Source organism: Salmo salar, chromosome ssa22 (genome assembly GCF_905237065.1).
Source record: "Salmo salar chromosome ssa22, Ssal_v3.1, whole genome shotgun sequence".
Taxonomy (NCBI): Eukaryota; Metazoa; Chordata; class Actinopteri; order Salmoniformes; family Salmonidae; genus Salmo; species Salmo salar.
Genome location: NC_059463.1, coordinates 62,803,742 through 62,825,971, shown reverse-complemented (window position 1 = coordinate 62,825,971; position 22,230 = coordinate 62,803,742). Strand labels below are relative to the sequence as shown.

General features: G+C 46.7%; 1 protein-coding gene across 1 annotated transcript in view; it reads left to right on the top strand.

The window, feature by feature from the left end:
• The window catches only part of fbln2 (fibulin 2), a 118,414-nt gene that overhangs the window by 44,208 nt on the left and 51,976 nt on the right, over positions 1 to 22,230 (top strand). The window contains exons 4-5 of the mRNA XM_045705572.1: positions 10,626 to 10,752; positions 14,007 to 14,136. Of these exons, the coding sequence (XP_045561528.1) occupies positions 10,626 to 10,752; positions 14,007 to 14,136 (257 nt within the window). The remainder of the gene's footprint in view (positions 1 to 10,625; positions 10,753 to 14,006; positions 14,137 to 22,230) is intronic.

Genomic DNA, 22,230 nt, shown 5'->3' with positions numbered 1-22,230 from the left:
TCCAGGTGTTTCTGTTGGCAGCTGTATGTCTGGTCCAGGTTTTTCTGTTGAGGCAGCTGTATGTCTGGTCCAGGTTTTTTCTGATGTCAGCTGTATGTCTGGTCCAGGTGTTTCTGTCAGCAGCTGTATGTCTGGTCCAGGTGTTACTGTTGGCAGCTGTATGTCTGGTCCAGGTGTTTCTGTTGGCAGCTGTATGTCTGGTCCAGGTGTTTCTGTTGGCAGCTGTATGTCTGGTCCAGGTGTTTCTGTTGGCAGCTGTATGTCTGGTCCAGGTGTTTCTGTTGAGGAGCTGTATGTCAGGTCCAGGTGTTTCTGTAGGCAGCTGTATGTCTGGTCCAGGTGTTTCTGTTGGCAGCTCTATGTCTGGTCCAGGTGTTTCTGTTGAGGCAGCTGTATGTCTGGTCCAGGTGTTTCTGTTGAGGCAGCTGTATGTCTGATCCAGGTGTTTCTGTTGGCAGCTGTGTGTCTGGTCCAGGTGTTTCTGTTGGCAGCTGTGTGTCTGGTCCAGGTGTTTCTGTTGAGGCAGCTGTATGTCTGGTCCAGGTTTTTTCTGTTGTCAGCTGTGTGTCTGGTCCAGGTGTTTCTGTTGGCAGCTGTATGTCTGGTCCAGGTGTTTCTGTTGAGGCAGCTGAATGTCTGGTCCAGGTTTTTTCTATTGTCAGCTGTATGTCTGGTCCAGGTGTTTCTGTTGGCAGCTGTATGTCTGGTCCAGGTGTTTCTGTTGGCAGCTGTATGTCTGGTCCAGGTGTTTCTGTTGGCAGCTGTATGTCTGGTTCAGGTGTTTCTGTTGAGGCAGCTGTATGTCAGGTCCAGGTGTTTCTGTTGAGGCAGCTGTATGTCTGGTCCAGGTGTTTCTGTTGAGGCAGCTGTATGTCTGGTCCAGGTGTTTCTGTTGAGGAGCTGTATGTCAGGTCCAGGTGTTTCTGTAGGCAGCTGTATGTCTGGTCCAGGTGTTTCTGTTGGCAGCTCTATGTCTGGTCCAGATATTTCTGTTGAGGCAGCTGTATGTCTGGTCCAGGTGTTTCTGTTGAGGCAGCTGTATGTCTGATCCAGGTGTTTCTGTTGAGGCAGCTGTATGTCTGGTCCAGGTTTTTCTGTTGAGGCAGCTGTATGTCTGGTCCAGGTGTTTTTGTTGGCAGCTGTATGTCTGGTCCAGGTTTTTTCTGTTGTCAGCTGTGTGTCTGGTCCAGGTGTTTCTGTTGGCAGCTGTATGTCTGGTCCAGGTTTTTCTGTTGAGGCAGCTGTATGTCTGGTCCAGGTTTTTTCTGATGTCAGCTGTATGTCTGGTCCAGGTGTTTCTGTCAGCAGCTGTATGTCTGGTCCAGGTGTTACTGTTGGCAGCTGTATGTCTGGTCCAGGTGTTTCTGTTGGCAGCTGTATGTCTGGTCCAGGTGTTTCTGTTGGCAGCTGTATGTCTGGTCCAGGTGTTTCTGTTGGCAGCTGTATGTCTGGTCCAGGTGTTTCTGTTGAGGAGCTGTATGTCAGGTCCAGGTGTTTCTGTAGGCAGCTGTATGTCTGGTCCAGGTGTTTCTGTTGGCAGCTCTATGTCTGGTCCAGGTGTTTCTGTTGAGGCAGCTGTATGTCTGGTCCAGGTGTTTCTGTTGAGGCAGCTGTATGTCTGATCCAGGTGTTTCTGTTGAGGCAGCTGTATGTCTGGTCCAGGTATTTCTGTTGAGGCAGCTGTATGTCTGGTCCAGGTGTTTCTGTTGATGCAGCTGTGTGTCTGGTCCAGGTTTTTCTGTTGGCAGCTGTATGTCTGGTCCATGTGTTTCTGTTGGCAGCTGTGTGTCTGGTCCAGGTGTTTCTGTTGAGGCAGCTGTATGTCTGTTCCAGGTTTTTTCTGTTGTCAGCTGTGTGTCTGGTCCAGGTGTTTCTGTTGGCAGCTGTATGTCTGGTCCAGGTGTTTCTGTTGAGGCAGCTGAATGTCTGGTCCAGGTTTTTTCTATTGTCAGCTGTATGTCTGGTCCAGGTGTTTCTGTTGGCAGCTGTATGTCTGGTCCAGGTGTTTCTGTTGGCAGCTGTATGTCTGGTCCAGGTGTTTCTGTTGGCAGCTGTATGTCTGGTCCAGGTGTTTCTGTTGGCAGCTGTGTGTCTGGTCCAGGTGTTTCTGCTGATGCAGCTGTGTGTCTGGTCCAGGTGTTTCTGTTGACAGCTGTATGTCTGGTCCAGGTGTTTCTGTTGGCAGCTGTATGTCTGGTCCAGGTGTTTCTGTTGGCAGCTGTATGTCTGGTCCAGGTGTTTCTGTAGGCAGCTGTATGTCTGGTCCAGGTGTTTCTGTAGGCAGCTGTATGTCTGGTCCAGGTGTTTCTGTTGGCAGCTGTGTGTCTGGTCCATGTGTTTCTGTTGGCAGCTGTGTGTCTGGTCCAGGTGTTTCTGTTGGCAGCTGTATGTCTGGTCCAGGTGTTTCTGTTGGCAGCTGTATGTCTGGTCCAGGTGTTTCTGTTGGCAGCTGTATGTCTGGTCCAGGTGTTTCTGTTGAGGCAGCTGAATGTCTGGTCCAGGTTTTTTCTATTGTCAGCTGTATGTCTGGTCCAGGTGTTTCTGTTGGCAGCTGTATGTCTGGTCCAGGTGTTTCTGTTGGCAGCTGTATGTCTGGTCCAGGTGTTTCTGTTGGCAGCTGTATGTCTGGTTCAGGTGTTTCTGTTGAGGCAGCTGTATGTCAGGTCCAGGTGTTTCTGTTGAGGCAGCTGTATGTCTGGTCCAGGTGTTTCTGTTGAGGCAGCTGTATGTCTGGTCCAGGTGTTTCTGTTGAGGAGCTGTATGTCAGGTCCAGGTGTTTCTGTAGGCAGCTGTATGTCTGGTCCAGGTGTTTCTGTTGGCAGCTCTATGTCTGGTCCAGATATTTCTGTTGAGGCAGCTGTATGTCTGGTCCAGGTGTTTCTGTTGAGGCAGCTGTATGTCTGATCCAGGTGTTTCTGTTGAGGCAGCTGTATGTCTGGTCCAGGTTTTTCTGTTGAGGCAGCTGTATGTCTGGTCCAGGTGTTTTTGTTGGCAGCTGTATGTCTGGTCCAGGTTTTTTCTGTTGTCAGCTGTGTGTCTGGTCCAGGTGTTTCTGTTGGCAGCTGTATGTCTGGTCCAGGTTTTTCTGTTGAGGCAGCTGTATGTCTGGTCCAGGTTTTTTCTGATGTCAGCTGTATGTCTGGTCCAGGTGTTTCTGTCAGCAGCTGTATGTCTGGTCCAGGTGTTACTGTTGGCAGCTGTATGTCTGGTCCAGGTGTTTCTATTGGCAGCTGTATGTCTGGTCCAGGTGTTTCTGTTGGCAGCTGTATGTCAGGTCCAGGTGTTTCTGTAGGCAGCTGTATGTCTGGTCCAGGTGTTTCTGTTGGCAGCTCTATGTCTGGTCCAGGTGTTTCTGTTGAGGCAGCTGTATGTCTGGTCCAGGTGTTTCTGTTGAGGCAGCTGTATGTCTGATCCAGGTGTTTCTGTTGAGGCAGCTGTATGTCTGGTCCAGGTATTTCTGTTGAGGCAGCTGTATGTCTGGTCCAGGTGTTTCTGTTGATGCAGCTGTGTGTCTGGTCCAGGTTTTTCTGTTGGCAGCTGTATGTCTGGTCCATGTGTTTCTGTTGGCAGCTGTGTGTCTGGTCCAGGTGTTTCTGTTGAGGCAGCTGTATGTCTGTTCCAGGTTTTTTCTGTTGTCAGCTGTGTGTCTGGTCCAGGTGTTTCTGTTGGCAGCTGTATGTCTGGTCCAGGTGTTTCTGTTGAGGCAGCTGAATGTCTGGTCCAGGTTTTTTCTATTGTCAGCTGTATGTCTGGTCCAGGTGTTTCTGTTGGCAGCTGTATGTCTGGTCCAGGTGTTTCTGTTGGCAGCTGTATGTCTGGTCCAGGTGTTTCTGTTGGCAGCTGTATGTCTGGTCCAGGTGTTTCTGTAGGCAGCTGTGTGTCTGGTCCAGGTGTTTCTGCTGATGCAGCTGTGTGTCTGGTCCAGGTGTTTCTGTTGGCAGCTGTATGTCTGGTCCAGGTGTTTCTGTTGGCAGCTGTATGTCTGGTCCAGGTGTTTCTGTTGGCAGCTGTGTGTCTGGTCCAGGTGTTTCTGTTGGCAGCTGTATGTCTGGTCCAGGTGTTTCTGTTGGCAGCTGTATGTCTGGTCCAGGTGTTTCTGTTGGCAGCTGTATGTCTGGTCCAGGTGTTTCTGTAGGCAGCTGTATGTCTGGTCCAGGTGTTTCTGTAGGCAGCTGTATGTCTGGTCCAGGTGTTTCTGTTGGCAGCTGTGTGTCTGGTCCATGTGTTTCTGTTGGCAGCTGTGTGTCTGGTCCAGGTGTTTCTGTTGGCAGCTGTATGTCTGGTCCAGGTGTTTCTGTTGGCAGCTGTATGTCTGGTCCAGGTGTTTCTGTTGGCAGCTGTATGTCTGGTCCAGGTGTTTCTGTTGGCGGCTGTATGTCTGGTCCAGGTGTTTCTGTTGGCAGCTGTATGTCTGGTCCAGGTGTTTCTGTAGGCAGCTGTGTGTCTGGTCCAGGTGTTTCTGTTGGCAGCTGTATGTCTGGTCCAGGTTTTTTCTGTTGTCAGCTGTGTGTCTGGTCCAGGTGTTTCTGTTGGCAGCTGTATGTCTGGTCCAGGTGTTTCTGTTGAGGCAGCTGTATGTCTGGTCTGGTTTTTTCTGTTGTCAGCTGTATGTCTGGTCCAGGTGTTTCTGTAGGCAGCTGTATGTCTGGTCCAGGGGTTTCTGTTGGCAGCTGTATGTCTGGTCCAGGTGTTTCTGTTGGCAGCTGTGTGTCTGGTCCAGGTGTTTCTGTTGGCAGCTGTGTGTCTGGTCCAGGTGTTTCTGTTGGCAGCTGTATGTCTGGTCCAGGTGTTTCTGTTGGCAGCTGTATGTCTGGTCCAGGTGTTTCTGTTGGCGGCTGTATGTCTGGTCCAGGTGTTTCTGTTGGCGGCTGTATGTCTGGTCCAGGTGTTTCTGTTGGCAGCTGTATGTCTGGTCCAGGTGTTTCTGTAGGCAGCTGTGTGTCTGGTCCAGGTGTTTCTGCTGATGCAGCTGTGTGTCTGGTCCAGGTGTTTCTGTTGGCAGCTGTATGTCTGGTCCAGGTGTTTCTGTTGGCAGCTGTATGTCTGGTCCAGGTGTTTCTGTTGGCAGCTGTATGTCTGGTCCAGGTGTTTCTGTAGGCAGCTGTATGTCTGGTCCAGGTGTTTCTGTAGGCAGCTGTATGTCTGGTCCAGGTGTTTCTGTTGGCAGCTGTGTGTCTGGTCCAGGTGTTTCTGTTGGCAGCTGTTTGTCTGGTCCAGGTGTTTCTGTTGGCAGCTGTATGTCTGGTCCAGGTGTTTCTGTTGGCAGCTGTATGTCTGGTCCAGGTGTTTCTGTTGGCAGCTGTATGTCTGGTCCAGGTGTTTCTGTTGATGCAGCTCTGTGTCTGGTCCAGGTGTTTCTGTTGGCAGCTGTATGTCTGGTCCAGGTGTTTCTGTTGAGGCAGCTGTATGTCAGGTCCAGGTGTTTCTGTTGAGGCAGCTGTTTGTCTGGTCCAGGTGTTTCTGTTGAGGCAGCTGTATGTCTGGTCCAGGTGTTTCTGTTGAGGAGCTGTATGTCAGGTCCAGGTGTTTCTGTTGAGGCAGCTGTATGTCTGGTCCAGGTGTTTCTGTTGAGGCAGCTGCATGTCTGATCCAGGTGTTTCTGTTGAGGCAGCTGTTTGTCTGGTCCAGGTTTTTCTGTTGAGGCAGCTGTATGTCTGGTCCAGGTGTTTCTGTTGATGCAGCTGTGTGTCTGGTCCAGGTGTTTCTGTTGGCAGCTGTATGTCTGGTCCATGTGTTTCTGTTGGCAGCTGTGTGTCTGGTCCAGGTGTTTCTGTTGGCAGCTGTATGTCTGGTCCAGGTTTTTTCTGTTGTCAGCTGTGTGTCTGGTCCAGGTGTTTCTGTTGGCAGCTGTATGTCTGGTCCAGGTGTTTCTGTTGGCAGCTGTATGTCTGGTCCAGGTGTTTCTGTTGGCAGCTGTATGTCTGGTCCAGGTGTTTCTGCTGATGCAGCTGTGTGTCAGGTCCAGGTGTTTCTGTTGGCAGCTGTATGTCTGGTCCAGGTGTTTCTGTTGGCAGTTGTATGTCTGGTCCACGTTTTTCTGTAGGCAGCTCTATGGCTGGTCCAGGTGTTTCTGTAGGCAGCTGTATGTCTGGTCCAGGTGTTTCTGTTGGCAGCTGTGTGTCTGGTCCAGGTGTTTCTGTTGGCAGCTGTATGTCTGGTCCAGGTGTTTCTGTTGGCAGCTGTATGTCTGGTCCAGGTGTTTCTGTTGAGGCAGCTGTATGTCTGGTCCAGGTTTTTTCTGTTGTCAGCTGTATGTCTGGTCCAGGTGTTTCTGTTGGCAGCTGTATGTCTGGTCCAGGTGTTTCTGTTGGTAGCTGTATGTCTGGTCCAGGTGTTTCTGTTGGCAGCTGTATGTCTGGTCCAGGTGTTTCTGCTGATGCAGCTGTGTGTCTGGTCCAGGTGTTTCTGTTGGCAGCTGTATGTCTGGTCCAGGTGTTTCTGTTGGCAGCTGTATGTCTGGTCCAGGTGTTTCTGTTGGCAGCTGTATGTCTGGTCCAGGTGTTTCTGTTGGCAGCTGTATGTCTGGTCCAGGTGTTTCTGTTGGCAGCTGTATGTCTGGTCCAGGTGTTTCTGTTGGCAGCTGTATGTCTGGTCCAGGTTTTTTCTGTTGTCAGCTGTGTGTCTGGTCCAGGTGTTTCTGTTGGCAGCTGTATGTCTGGTCCAGGTGTTTCTGTTGAGGCAGCTGTATGTCTGGTCTGTTTTTTTCTGTTGTCAGCTGTATGTCTGGTCCAGGTGTTTCTGTAGGCAGCTGTATGTCTGGTCCAGGGGTTTCTGTTGGCAGCTGTATGTCTGGTCCAGGTGTTTCTGTTGGCAGCTGTATGTCTGGTCCAGGTGTTTTCTGTTGTCAGCTGTGTGTCTGGTCCAGGTGTTTCTGTTGGCAGCTGTATGTCTGGTCCAGGTGTTTCTGTTGGCAGCTGTATGTCTGGTCTAGGTTTTTCTGTTGTCAGCTGTATGTCTGGTCCAGGTGTTTCTGTAGGCAGCTGTATGTCTGGTCCAGGTGTTTCTGTTGGCAGCTGTATGTCTGGTCCAGGTGTTTCTGTTGGCAGCTGTGTGTCTGGTCCAGGTGTTTCTGCTGGCAGCTGTGTGTCTGGTCCAGGTGTTTCTGTTGGCAGCTGTATGTCTGGTCCAGGTGTTTCTGTTGGCAGCTGTGTGTCTGGTCCAGGTGTTTCTGCTGATGCAGCTGTGTGTCTGGTCCAGGTGTTTCTGTTGGCAGCTGTATGTCTGGTCCAGGTGTTTCTGTTGGCAGCTGTATGTCTGGTCCAGGTGTTTCTGTTGGCAGCTGTATGTCTGGTCCAGGTGTTTCTGTAGGCAGCTGTATGTCTGGTCCAGGTGTTTCTGTTGGCAGCTGTATGTCTGGTCCAGGTGTTTCTGTTGGCAGCTGTTTGTCTGGTCCAGGTGTTTCTGTTGGCAGCTGTTTGTCTGGTCCAGGTGTTTCTGTTGGCAGCTGTATGTCTGGTCCAGGTGTTTCTGTTGGCAGCTGTATGTCTGGTCCAGGTGTTTCTGTTGATGCAGCTGTGTGTCTGGTCCAGGTGTTTCTGTTGGCAGCTGTGTGTCTGGTCCAGGTGTTTCTGTTGGGCAGCTGTATGTCAGGTCCAGGTGTTTCTGTTGAGGCAGCTGTTTGTCTGGTCCAGGTGTTTCTGTTGAGGCAGCTGTTTGTCTGGTCCAGGTGTTTCTGTTGAGGAGCTGTATTTCGTCTGTGCAGGTCCAGGTGTTTCTGTTGAGGCAGCTGTATGTCTGGTCCAGGTGTTTCTGTTGAGGCAGCTGCATGTCTGATCCAGGTGTTTCTGTTGAGGCAGCTGTTTGTCTGGTCCAGGTTTTTCTGTTGAGGCAGCTGTATGTCTGGTCCAGGTGTTTCTGTTGATGCAGCTGTGTGTCTGGTCCAGGTGTTTCTGTTGGCAGCTGTATGTCTGGTCCATGTGTTTCTGTTGGCAGCTGTGTGTCTGGTCCAGGTGTTTCTGTTGGCAGCTGTATGTCTGGTCCAGGTTTTTTCTGTTGTCAGCTGTGTGTCTGGTCCAGGTGTTTCTGTTGGCAGCTGTATGTCTGGTCCAGGTGTTTCTGTTGGCAGCTGTATGTCTGGTCCAGGTGTTTCTGTTGGCAGCTGTATGTCTGGTCCAGGTGTTTCTGCTGATGCAGCTGTGTGTCAGGTCCAGGTGTTTCTGTTGGCAGCTGTATGTCTGGTCCAGGTGTTTCTGTTGGCAGTTGTATGTCTGGTCCAGGTTTTTCTGCTATGCAGCTCTATGTCTGGTCCAGGTGTTTCTGTTGGCAGCTGTATGTCTGGTCCAGGTGTTTCTGTTGGCAGCTGTGTGTCTGGTCCAGGTTTTTCTGTTGGCAGCTCTGTGTCTGGTCCAGGTGTTTCTTTTGGCAGCTGTATGTCTGGTCCAGGTGTTTCTGTTGGCAGCTGTATGTCTGGTCCAGGTGTTTCTGTTGAGGCAGCTGTATGTCTGGTCCAGGTTTTTTCTGTTGTCAGCTGTATGTCTGGTCCAGGTGTTTCTGTTGGCAGCTGTATGTCTGGTCCAGGTGTTTCTGTTGGTAGCTGTATGTCTGGTCCAGGTGTTTCTGTTGGCAGCTGTATGTCTGGTCCAGGTGTTTCTGCTGATGCAGCTGTGTGTCTGGTCCAGGTGTTTCTGTTGGCAGCTGTATGTCTGGTCCAGGTGTTTCTGTTGGCAGCTGTATGTCTGGTCCAGGTGTTTCTGTTGAGGCAGCTGTATGTCTGGTCCAGGTGTTTCTGTTGGCAGCTGTATGTCTGGTCCAGGTGTTTCTGTTGGCAGCTGTATGTCTGGTCCAGGTGTTTCTGTTGGCAGCTGTATGTCTGGTCCAGGTTTTTTCTGTTGTCAGCTGTGTGTCTGGTCCAGGTGTTTCTGTTGGCAGCTGTATGTCTGGTCCAGGTGTTTCTGTTGAGGCAGCTGTATGTCTGGTCCAGGTTTTTTCTGTTATCAGCTGTATGTCTGGTCCAGGTGTTTCTGTTGGCAGCTGTATGTCTGGTCCAGGTGTTTCTGTTGGCAGCTGTATGTTTGGTCCAGGTGTTTCTGTTGGCAGCTGTATGTCTGGTCCAGGTGTTTCTGCTGATGCAGCTGTGTGTCTGGTCCAGGTGTTTCTGTTGGCAGCTGTATGTCTGGTCCAGGTGTTTCTGTTGGCAGCTGTATGTCTGGTCCAGGTGTTTCTGTTGGCAGTTGTATGTCTGGTCCACATGTTTCTGTAGGCAGCTGTATGTCTGGTCCAGGTGTTTCTGTAGGCAGCTGTATGTCTGGTCCAGGTGTTTCTGTTGGCAGCTGTGTGTCTGGTCCAGGTGTTTCTGTTGGCAGCTGTATGTCTGGTCCAGGTGTTTCTGTTGGCAGCTGTGTGTCTGGTCCAGGTGTTTCTGTTGGCAGCTGTGTGTCTGGTCCAGGTGTTTCTGTTGGCAGCTGTATGTCTGGTCCAGGTGTTTCTGTTGGCAGCTCTATGTCTGGTCCAGGTGTTTCTTTTGGCAGCTGTATGTCTGGTCCAGGTGTTTCTGTTGATGCAGCTGTATGTCTGATCCAGGTGTTTCTGTTGGCAGCTGTATGTCTGGTCCAGGTGTTTCTGTTGGCAGCTGTATGTCTGGTCCAGGTGTTTCTGTTGAGGCAGCTGTATGTCTGGTCCAGGTGTTTCTGTTGGCAGCTGTATGTCTGGTCCAGGTGTTTCTGTTGTCAGCTGTATGTCTGGTCCAGGTGTTTCTGTTGTCAGCTGTATGTCTGGTCCAGGTGTTTCTGTTGTCAGCTGTATGTCTGGTCCAGGTGTTTCTGTTAGCAGCTGTATGTCTGGTCCAGGTGTTTCTGTTGGCAGCTGTATGTCTGGTCCAGGTGTTTCTGTTGGCAGCTGTATGTCTGGTCCATATGTTTCTGTTGGCAGCTGTATGTCTGGTCCAGGTGTTTCTGTTGGCAGCTGTATGTCTGGTCCAGGTGTTTCTGTTGGCAGCTGTATGTCTGGTCCAGGTGTTTCTGTTGGCAGCTGTGTGTCTGGTCCAGGTGTTTCTGTTGAGGCAGCTGTATGTCTGGTCCAGGTGTTTCTGTAGGCAGCTGTATGTCTGGTCCAGGTGTTTCTGTTGGCAGCTGTATGTCTGGTCCAGGTGTTTCTGTTGGCAGCTGTATGTCGAGTCCAGGTGTTTCTGTTGGCAGCTGTATGTCTGGCCCAGGTGTTTCTGTTGGCAGCTCTATGTCTGGTCCAGGTGTTTCTGTTGGCAGCTGTATGTCTGGTCCAGGTGTTTCTGTTGGCAGCTGTGTCTGCTCTCTGTCTGCTCTATGTCCTCTCTGTCTGCTCTATGGTAGAGCATGGTGTTCGCAACGCCAGGGTTGTGGGTTCGATTCCCACGGGGGACCAGTACGAACATTTTTTTTAATCAAATGTATGCATTCACTACTGTAAGTCGCTCTGGATAAGAGCGTCTGCTAAAATGACTAAAATGTAAATGTCTGCTCTCTGTCTGCTCTCTGTCTGCTCTCTGTCTGCTCTCTGTCTGCTGTATTTGTCTATGTGATGTGTAATGCATTTCTTTCTTTCTAATGATGTGGTTGAGATGTAGTGTGTGTGCGTGCGTGCGTGCGTATGCGTGCGTGTGTGCGCACTATATATCATGTGTAATATGTGTGTTATTGCCTCTGTATCTCTAGCTGGTCCTGGTCCATCTTCTCTCAATGTGGTGGAGAGCTGCTGTGAGGTGGGCCAGAGATGGGCATCAGAGAACCAACACTGTAACAACATGCCTTTGTTGAAGGACGATAAACATTCTGTCTGCAGGTGAGTCTGCACCAGGACCTAGTGTAAAATGGTGTTAGTCTCCACCAGGACCTAGTGTAATATGGTGTTAGTCTGCACCACCAGGACCTAGTGTAATATGGTGTTAGTCTGCACCACCAGGACCTAGTGTAATATGGTGTTAGTCTCCACCAGGACCTAGTGTAATATGGTGTTAGTCTGCACCACCAGGACCTAGTGTAATATGGTGTTAGTCTCCACCACCAGGACCTAGTGTAATATGGTGTTAGTCTGCACCACCAGGACCTAGTGTAATATGGTGTTAGTCTCCACCAGGACCTAGTGTAATATGGTGTTAGTCTGCACCACCAGGACCTAGTGTAATATGGTGTTAGTCTCCACCAGGACCTAGTGTAATATGGTGTTAGTCTGCACCACTAGGACCTAGTGTAATATGGTGTTAGTCTCCACCAGGACCTAATGTAATATGGTGTTAGTCTGCACCACCAGGACCTAGTGTAATATGGTGTTAGTCTCCACCAGGACCTAGTGTAATATGGTGTTAGTCTGCACCACCAGGACCTAGTGTAATATGGTGTTAGTCTCCACCAGGACCTAGTGTAATATGGTGTTAGTCTGCACCACTAGGACCTAGTGTAATATGGTGTTAGACTCCACCAGGACCTAGTGTAATATGGTGTTAGTCTGCACCACCAGGACCTAGTGTAATATGGTGTTAGTCTCGACCACCAGGACCTAGTGTAATATGGTGTTAGTTTCCACCACCGGTACCTAGTGTAATATGGTGTTAGTCTACACCACCAGGACCTAGTGTAATATGGTGTTAGTCTGCACCACCAGGACCTAGTGTAATATGGTGTTAGTCTACACCACCAGGACCTAGTGTAATATTGTGTTAGTCTGCACCACCAGGACCTAGTGTAATATGGTGTTAGTCTGCACCACCAGGACCTAGTGTAATATGGTGTTAGTCTCCACCAGGACCTAGTGTAATATGGTGTTAGTCTGCACCACCAGGACCTAGTGTAATATGGTGTTAGTCTACACCACCAGGACCTAGTGTAATATGGTGTTAGTCTGCACCACCAGGACCTAGTGTAATATGGTGTTAGTCTGCACCACCAGGACCTAGTGTAATATGGTGTTTGTCTGCACCGGGTCTTCTACCTGTTGGGTTGAGTACCATATGGAAATCTTCTCCGACCTTTTGGGTTTAGTATGGTGCTTCACTCTCTCCTTTCTACCTTTCTTTTCTCTGTATCTGCTTCTAAAGACAGTTTCTATCTACATTTCAAGCTTCCACCTCTAACCCTGGGAAACTCTTTTCCACCATCTCCTCCCACCGTAATCCTCCATCCCTCCTCCCTCTCTGCGGACGACTTTGTTAACTACTTTGAAAAGACCGTTGACGACATCCACTCCTCATTCACTCAGCCTATTGAGTCTACTGGTCCCACTCGCACAGAATGAGCCTATGCCTTGACCTCTTTCTCCCCTCTCTCTCCAGATGACATCCTGCGACTAGTGATGTCCGTCCGCCCAACAACCTGCCCACTCGACCCCCTCCTCCCTTCTCCAGACCATCTCTGGAGACCTTCTCCCATTCCTCACTTCCCTCATCATCTCATCCCTGACCACCTGCTGCGTCCTTTCTGTCTTCAAAACGGCCAGTCGCTCCCCTCCTCAAGAAAACAATGCTTGACACCTCTGACGTAAAAACTACAGACCTGTATCCTTCCTTGAGCGTGATGTCTATGACCAACTCTCTGACTATCTCTCTCAGAACGATCTTCTTGACCCTATCCAGTCAGGCATCAAGACGGTCAAAGAACTGAGACTGCTCTTCTCCGTGTCACAGAGGCTCTCCACACTGCCAAAGCTGACTCTCTCCTGTGTTCTCATCCTCCTAGATCCATCTCCTGCCTTCGACAACGTGAACCATCAGATCCTCCGCTCCACCCTCTCAGCGCTGGGCGTCTCAGGCTCTATCAGATCCTCCTCTCAGGGCTGGGCGTCTCAGGCTCTATCAGATCCTCCTCTCAGGGCTGGGTGTCTCAGACTCTATCAGATCCTCCTCTCCACCCTCTCAGGACTGGGCATCTCAGGCTCTGCACGCTTTTGGATTGAATCCTACCTGGCATCCGCTTCTACCAGGTGACATGGAGAGGATCTGTGTCTGCACCATGTACTCTCACTACTAGTGTCCCCCAGGGCTCGGTCCTAGGCCCTCTCCTCTTCTCCATATACACCAAGTCATATCCTCACATGGTCTCTCCTATCATTGCTATGCGGATGACACTCAACTACTTTTTTCTCCTTCCCCCCCTTCAGCCCGCCTGGTGTTCAACCTTCCCAAATTCTCCCATGTCACCCCGCTCCTCTGCACACTCCACTGGCTTCCAATCGAAGCTCACGTCTACTATAAGACCATGGTAATTGCCATCGTAGCAGCAAGAGGAACTACCCCTCCCTACTTTCAGGCTACGCTCAAACCCTACATCCCAACCCGAGCACTCCGTTCTGCCACCTCTGGTCTCTTGGCCCTCTCTCTCCTACGGGAGAGCAGCTCCCGCTCAGCCCAGTCCATGCTCTTCTCTGTCCTGGTACCCCAATGTTGGAACCAGCTTCCCCCTTGAGGCTAGGACAACAGAATTCCTGCCCATCTTCCGAAATCATCTGAAACCCTACCACTTCAAAAAGTATTTTTAAATGGTCCCACAGCACCCCTCCTCACTCACGACTTTTGTGAAGTAACACTCGCAATTCACTTCCCTCCCCCCCCCTTACTAGCTCTGACTTCGCTGACAGCTACTTTATTGAGGAAAAAAATGTACTTATTATGACTGATATGTGGTTGTCTCACCTAGCTATCTAAGTTGCTATTGATAAGAGCATCTGCTAAGTGACTAAAATGTAAATGTAAAATGTATGATATGGAAGTCTGTAGTATACGGTTGGGTTTAGTATGATATGGAAGTCTGTAGTATACGGTTGGGTTTAGTATGATATGGAAGTCTGTAGTATACGGTTGGGTTTAGTATGATATGGAAGTCTGTAGTATACGGTTGGGTTTAGTATGATATGGAAGTCTGTAGTATACGGTTGGGTTTAGTATGATATGGAAGTCTGTAGTATACGGTTGGGTTTAGTATGATATGGAAGTCTGAAGTTCTTTAATCACTCCATTTAAAGCAGAATGTAATATCTAATTCTACTTTTCCGTTTGGCAATATACGACCTCTCTCTCTCTCTCTCTCTCTCTCTCTCTCTTCCAGTATATCCCAGCAGCAGTGTTGTCAGAACGTTCTAAAGGAGACCAGGTGTATGGCAGGTATCGCTGTTGCTAAAGGAGGAGACAGGTGTGAGGTCGACCAGGAGAGCCGGTGTGCTGCAGACTCTTACCAGGCAAGACACACACACACACTCACAGAGACAGGCAGGCACGCACACTCAATTACCCATTCTCGACTGGTTGTGTGCGTCAGAACCACTGTATCAATGAAGGATAAATTGTCCTAATGGTATTGATAAAGACTCAAAACTATACGCATGTTAAACAGTCTGTTATACAGAAAAATCAAACGGTACGGGACATTCTCTGGATCACAGTGGATCAGGAATTTTTTATAGAAACTGAATGAGAATGTCTTAATCTGCTTCCCATGGCAACCTATTCCACTAGGGCCCTGTAGTGCACTATAAAGAGAATAAGGTGACATTTGGAACTCTGTTCAAACAAGCAGTCGTGTTTTTGGAGGTGATATTTCAGTAGTTGGCACCCTGCCATTTGGCAGTCCTATTCCAGTTTTAGACCCACATGCCAACTCAGGAATTTTGTGGAATTCAGATGGTCGGTGAGTTTATTGGACTAGGTCCAAATCCCAATCTGTGATAATCTAGGAAATGCCAAACGTAATATTGGACCTCCGAGCATCCTTCAGAACCTCAGAATATGGAGATAGGAAGATGTCTTCTGCCTCCGTGTGCATCCCGATGGAGCCTTCCTCTCTACATTGTTCTCTCCTTTACAGTGTTTGACATGTTTAAAGAACGGCTGCCCTAAAAAAAATTATAATAATCCCTTTAAAAATGTCCTATGTGGCATCGATGTATGAGTCAAACTTTTATTCTAGTGTGAAAATTGACTACAAAGTGTAAATAGGATAATTTTGGTCATGAAGTCTGTCTCATCTAAAACGGGGTTTGAAACCTGTGTGTGTGTCACAACAAGTAAATTAAGTTTGGGTTTGGGATTACAATTATGTCAACGATTAATGCTCCCTTTTACCAAGCTCCACGTGCAAATCACCCCTCTGGCCGCTTCCCTTTATTGAATGGGGCTCAGTTTTTTTTATCGCCCTCCAACGCGTTTAAAGGATCACGTCGGTGCGGAATAGGTGTTTGGAGTTGGTTGGTCCCCAGTGGTGGTGAGTATGCTGGTAGCTAGACCGTAGATTGATGGGTATGTATATTTTGATGAGCATTATCACTATCATCTACCTAACTAGCTATCTAGCTACCTATCCTATCCTGAACAAAAAATGTAAACACAACATGCAACAATTTCACCGATTTTACTGAGTTACAGTTCAAATAAGGAAATCAGTCAATTTAAATAAATAAATGAGGCCCTAATCTATGGATTTTCTATGACTGGGCAGGGGTGTGGCCATGGGTGGGCCTGGGAGAGCATAGGTCCACCCACTTTGAAGCCAGGCCCACCCACTGGGGAGCCAGGCCCACCCACTGGGGAGCCAGGTCCAGCCAATCAGGATATGTTTTTCCCTACAAAAAAGGGCTTTATTACAGACAGAAATACTCCTCAGTTTCATCAGCTGTCTGGGTGGCTTGTCTCAGATGATCCCGCAGGTGAAGAAGACAGATGTGGAAGTCCTGTGGTGGTCTGTGGTTGTGAGGCCGGTTGGACGAACTGCCAAATTCTCTAAAACGTCATTGGAGGTGACTTATGGTAAAGAAATTAACATAAAATTCTCTGGCAACAGCTCTGGTGGACATTCCTGAAGTCAGCATGACAATTGCACTGCTCCCTCAAAACATGAGACATCTGTGACATTTTGTTGTGTGTCAAAAACTGCACATTTTAGAGAGGCCTTTTATTGTCCCCAGCACAAGGTGCACCTGTGTAATGCTCATGCTGTTTAATCAGCTCTTTGATATGCCACACCTGTCAGGTGGATGAATTATCTTGGCAAAGGAGAAATGCTCACAAATATGGAGAGAAATAAGGTTTTGTGCGTATGGAACATTTCTGAGATCTTTTATTTCAGCTCATGAAACAGGGGACCAACACTTTACATGTTGCGTTTATATTTTTGTTCTGTAAAATTAGCTAGCTAACTAGCTGGCTAACATTAGTCTACCTCAACACAACTCGGATTTGGCTTGAAAACATACTAACATTTAAAAAAGAAAGCAAATAATTAGTAGGAAAATGTCTGTCGCCAGATTGACTTTAGATGCAGTATAACTTCAGTCAGTGTTTTACTACATCCGGGACCACCATATTTTAGCTAGCTAACATTATGCATTGCTAGCTATTCTTTTGACAAACTTTACTAGTAAAATTAAATGGGAACATTGCCATCTCTTTAAAAGTAAATTTGACGAAGTAATATGACAAAGTTGTTTCCTACTAATTATTTGCCTACTTTAGCAATGTCATCGTATTTCCTTGCCACTGTAAATTAGCGTAATTTAGATTAAAAAGGTCACATTAGCCACCGAGGTGCAACCCATGTCTAGGACTCAAATAAATATCGGATACAGCTATATTACAGCTAACTAACTCATGTCTCACTACAACAGTGTACTAACTAGCAGCAACAAACCCAACCCATCCCAGGACCATAGCAGAACATTTGGTTGTGAAGTGTAACGGCGTCAACGGGCCTGTATATAATCCAATTTGGAGCCAGTCAGTCTACATCTGTAAAGACTTAGTTTCCAAAAGATATGACGTTATTTCTCAAGCTACAGCATGTTTATAATTAAGGGATGACGACAATCGTTGACCTGTTTCTTTTCAAAATGCACAGTTGGGTGCCAGACTGATCGTCATACATTGATGCTGGGACTTACCAGAAGGAGCAAAGGTGGGTATCATAAAATGTCCAGCAACGTGACTGCAATGGTTTAGCAACCTCCAAAAAATTAATTTCATTCACTGCTCAGTTAATATTTTCACAGCTTGTCAGGCAAGAATTCAGAATAAAAGTGTCATGTGACACAAGTACCCTTGTGACACATTTTCTGTTGTTGCCAGAGTCTCAACTCCTATGAAAAGGACATGCAATCGAGGCCTCTGATCGTGACCTGGGTGCCTTGATGACACAGGACGGAATCATAAACCATTACAGGTAATGTGTTTTATATGTGTTGTAGAAAAAAATACCCAGCTTGATAAACTAGTAGGCTAATTCCCCAGCCAAGTACCAGTCAAAGGTTTGGACTTTCTTTATTTTTTTTACTATTTTCTACATTGTAGAATAATAGTGAAGACAACAAAACTATGAAATAACACATATGGAATCATGTAGTAACCAAAAAAGTGTTAAACAAATCTAAATGTATTTTATATTTTGAGATTCTTCAAAGATGACAGCTTTGCGCACGCTTGGCATTCCCTCAACCAGCTTCTTGAAGGTAGTCACTTGGAATGCTTTTATAACAGTCTTGAAGGTGTTTCCACATATGCTGAGCACTTGTTGGCTGCTTTTTCTTCACTCTGCAGTCCAATTCATCCCAAAACATCTCACTTGGGTTGAGGTCAGGTGATTATGGAGGCCAGGTCATCTGATGCAGCACTCCATCACTCTCCTTCTTGGTAAAATAGCCCTTACACAGCCTGGAGGTGTGTTGGGTCAAAACAAATCAAACTTTATTCGTAACATGCGCCAAATACAAGTGTAGACCTTACCGTGAAACGCTTACAGTACTTACAAGCCCTTAACCAACAGTGCAGTTCAAGAAGAGTCATTGTCCTGTTGAAAAACAAATGATAGTCCCACTAAGCGCAAACCAGATGGTATGGCGTATCGCTGCAGAATGCTGTGGTAGCCATGCTGGTTAAGTGTGCCTTGAATTCTAAATCAATCACTGACAGTGTCACCAGCTAAGCATCATCACACCTCCTCCTCCATGCTTCACGGTGGGAACCACAAATGCGGAGATCATCCGTTTACCTACCCTGCGTCTCACAAAGACACAGAGGTTGGAACCAAAAATATCTCATTTGGACTCATCAGACCAAAGGACAGATTTCCACCAGTCTAATGTCCATTGTTCATGTTTCTTTGCCCAAGCAAGTCTCTTCTTATTATTGGTGTCCTTTAGTAATGGTTTCTTTGCAGCATTTCGACCATGAAGGACTGATTCACACAGTCTCCTCTGAACAGTTGATGTTGAGATGTGTCTGTTACTTGAACTCTGTGAAGCATTTATTTGGGCTGGCATTTCTGAGGCTGGTAACTCTGGTGAACTTATCCTCTTCAGCAGAAGTAACTCTGGGTCTTCCATTCCTGTGGCGGTCCTCATGAGAGCCAGTTTCATCAAAGCGCTTGATGGTTTTTCAGATCAAATCAAACTTTATTTGTCTCATGGGCCGAGTACAACAAGTGTAGACCTTACCGTAAAATGCTTACTTACAAGTCTTTAACCAACAATAATGAGGCTATATACAGGTGGTACCGGTACCGAATCAGTGTGCGGGGGTACAGGTTAGTTGAGATTATTTGTACATGTAGGTAGGGGTGAAGTGATTATCCATAGATAATAAACAATGTAAATTGTCCGGTGGCCATTTGATTCATTGTTCAGCAGTCTTATGGCTTGGGGGTAGAAGCTGTTAAGGAGCTTTTTGGTCCTACAGTGGTTTGTCCACAGCTTGCGTGGTGCTGCAGAATTCTATGGCACGTTATTTAAGTGCCAACCACTGGTACCATTAATGCTAGTTAGTGCTAGTTTGACCACCATTTATTTATTAATAAAGACTATCAGAAAGAATGTTGGTACTTATTTATTTTGATCCAAAGCCATGAATGAGTGAGTCACTCAGCTTTATGTAGCTGCCACTATATGACTGTGCCACCAACTTGGTAATATATAACGATATTTTGGAGGTTATTTAATTTTAAAAAAAATGAAAGTGAGCGATTGTAATCTGAATAAAGGTCAAAACATTTATTTCTGTTTTTAGAGGGAGAGAAACGCTGGGCCAGTTGTGCGCCGCCCTATGGGACAACCAATCACGGTCGGATGTGAGAGAAACGCTGGGCCAGTTGTGCGCCGCCCTACGGGACAACCAATCACGGTCGGATGTGAGAGAAACGCTGGGCCAGTTGTGCGCCGCCCTATGGGACAACCAATCACGGTCGGATGTGATACATAATAATAAACTTTTTGTTATTATTTGTTTTGTCTTTTCTGGTGGATTAAATTGAAATTGCAACCAATCACAGCCGGTTGTGATACAGCCAACCTAACTAGGAAATACATTTGATGATAGAATTCTCCTCCTACCCTCCTTCTAGGCAAGTCTATTGTCCTGATAATAACCATAATGGCGCTGTACAACGTGACCGTGTGTGTTTGAAAGAGTATTTTCCAGTAAACAACAATTTGTTTACCTTCGTTAGACAACTTTGTCCCAATATTTCTGTAATTCAGTGATATTTATTCTCATAGTAATTCGTTATGGATCCATAACGAATTAAACATCTGCATTTTGAAAGAGTATTTTTATCATCATTTTATTAACGAAAGCATTATTAGTTACGTTGTTTTAGTTTGAACGTGCAGACTGGCACTAAGAACAGCAGGAACGTTTCCCTAGTCAGTGCCATTATTAGTGCACTCCCCCTTAAAGCGTTGCTCTGTGCTACCCAGTGAGGCGGGGTGGGGGTTCACTCCCCCTTCCTCATCCTCTCTTCCCCATGGGCTAGGTCCGTCTTCTGTGCGCGGCTCTGCGGCCCATCCCGTACCCCAGGATACAGCTGGAGAACTGCAAGGCAATCCCATTGTGCTATCTCAGTGGATACAGCTGGAGAACGGCATGGCAATTCCATTGTGCCATCTCAGTGGATACAGCTGGAGAACTGAAATCCATGACCAAGATGACCAATATATATTGTCCTGCTAATACATTTGACATTTTAGTCATTTAGCAGACGCTCTTATCCAGAGCGACTTACAGTAGTGAATGCATACATTTCATTAAAAAAACTAAAAAAAATAGTACTGGCCCCCCGTGGCAATCGAACTCTCAACCCTGGCGTTGCAAACACCATGCTCTACCAACTAAGCCACAGGGAAGGCTGTGGTTACCAGGGTTAATAATATATCTGTGAGAAGATCCAACTGGCTTTTATATCATTCTAAATTAATTATAATAAATCGCTTTGTATAAAAAAAAAATACGATATTTTGGAGATTCTTGTTTTCAAATAACGTAAAATGAGCGAGAAAAAGGCCATTCTTGAACATGGAGTGAGACATTGTTACTAATTTGTAAATAAAGCCAGTTTGTTATTTAGAATGATTTATGTCTGTTTTTTGAGGGAGAGAAACCAAACACCTACAGTCATCTCATGGGTCTCCTAGTTAAGGCCGGAACGGGGATTGAACCAGCAACGCAGCTTGCCCTGCTTTGCAGTGTCTTAGACCATTGCGCCACTTAGGCGCTGTACAACGTGCCTGTCGGGAGTGGCCTACAGTACTACAGTAAGAGAAAAGTAATCCTAAAAGAATAAAAACCTTAGTGTAAGTAATACTGAAGTTGTGCACAATTATCAGTTTCTATTTAGGTTTATGTCGCCAGTCATTGTCAGTTAGAGATACAGTAGGACCCAAAAGCATTATCAGTGCTTTAACTCCCCCTTGTGGTGGTCTGGAGCAATGAAGTGGTGACGCAGGGTAGCGTAGTAAACCACAAATTACTTCTAAGTCCCGCAGCATAATCACAAAACCTTTAGTGGAGCAACCACTGTAGACTTGGCGCTCCGGTACCGCTTGCCGTGCGGTAGCAGAGAAAACAGTCTAACTTGGGTGACTGGAGTCTCTGACAATTTTATGGGCTTTCCTCTGACACCACCTATTACATAGGTTCTGGATGGCAGGAAGCTTGTCCCCAGTGATGTACTGGACTGTTCGCACTACCCTCTGTAGCGCCTTACGGTCAGATGCTGAGCAGTTGCCATACCAGGCAGTGATGCAACCGGTCAGGATGCTCTCAATGGTGCAGTTGTATAACTTTTTGAGGATCTGGGGACCCATGCCAAATCTTTTCAGTCTCCTGAGGGGGAAAAGGTTTTGTCGTGCTCTCTTTATGACTGTCTTAAGGGGGGTTTGGACCATGTTCGTTGGTGATGTGGACAACAAGGAACTAGAAACTCTCGAACCGCTCCACTACAGCCCCGTCGATGTTAATAGGGGCCTGTTTGGCCCGCCTTTTCCTGTAGTCCACGATCAGCATTTTGTCTTGCTCACATTGAGGTAGAGGTTGTTGTCCTGGTACCACACTGCCAGTTCTCCGATCAAGTGCGACTGCACTTGAAGAAACTTTCAAAGTTCTTCAAATTTTTCCGGATTGACTGACCTTCATGTCTTAAAGTAATAATGGACTGTCATTTCTCTTTGCTTATTTGAGCTGTTCTTACCTTTTTTGAGTGGTCTTATACCAAATAGGGCTATAATCTGTATACTCTACCTTGTCACAACACAACTGATTGACTCAAACGCATTAAGAATTAAAGAAATTCCACAAATATACTTTTAACAAGGCACACCTGTTAATTGAAATGCATTCCAGGTGACTACCTCATGAAGCTGGTTGAGAGAATTCCAAAAGTGTGCAAAGCTGTCATCAAGACAAAGGGTGGCTACTTTGAAGAATCTGAAATATAAAATATATTTTGATTTGTTTAACAGTTTTTTGGTTACTACATGATTCCATATGTGTTATTTCATAGTTTTGATGTCTTCACTATTATTCTACAATGTAGAAAATAGTAAAAATAAAGAAAAACCCTCGAATGAGCAGGCGTGTCCAAACTTTTGACTAGTACTGTATATGACAAATGTGTGTTTTGTGGCCCAGAGACACTTGGGACTGCGCTCATGTCAGAAGATAAACTACTGTTGATGTTTATTTGGAAGACTCTGATATTGTTTTATTTTTACCCAACTGTTATGTACCCCCGTTTAATTTTCATTGTTAATTTGATCATTTTTCCCAGAAGATTCTTTATTCATAAGATGAAGTGGAGGGAGAACAAACCCCTGTTTAAATTGTTTAAGATAGATACTGAAAGATAATTTGTTTTTAAAGTGGTGCGTACCAATCAAACCTTTTGACATGTAATACTCCTGTCTATGTTACGTTGATGTTGTCCGTATATATTTCAGATTTTGTGTCATTGTTCAATAAAATATAAAATACTAAAGTTGCTTTGTTTTATGTTGGGAGTTATTTTACAACTTGCA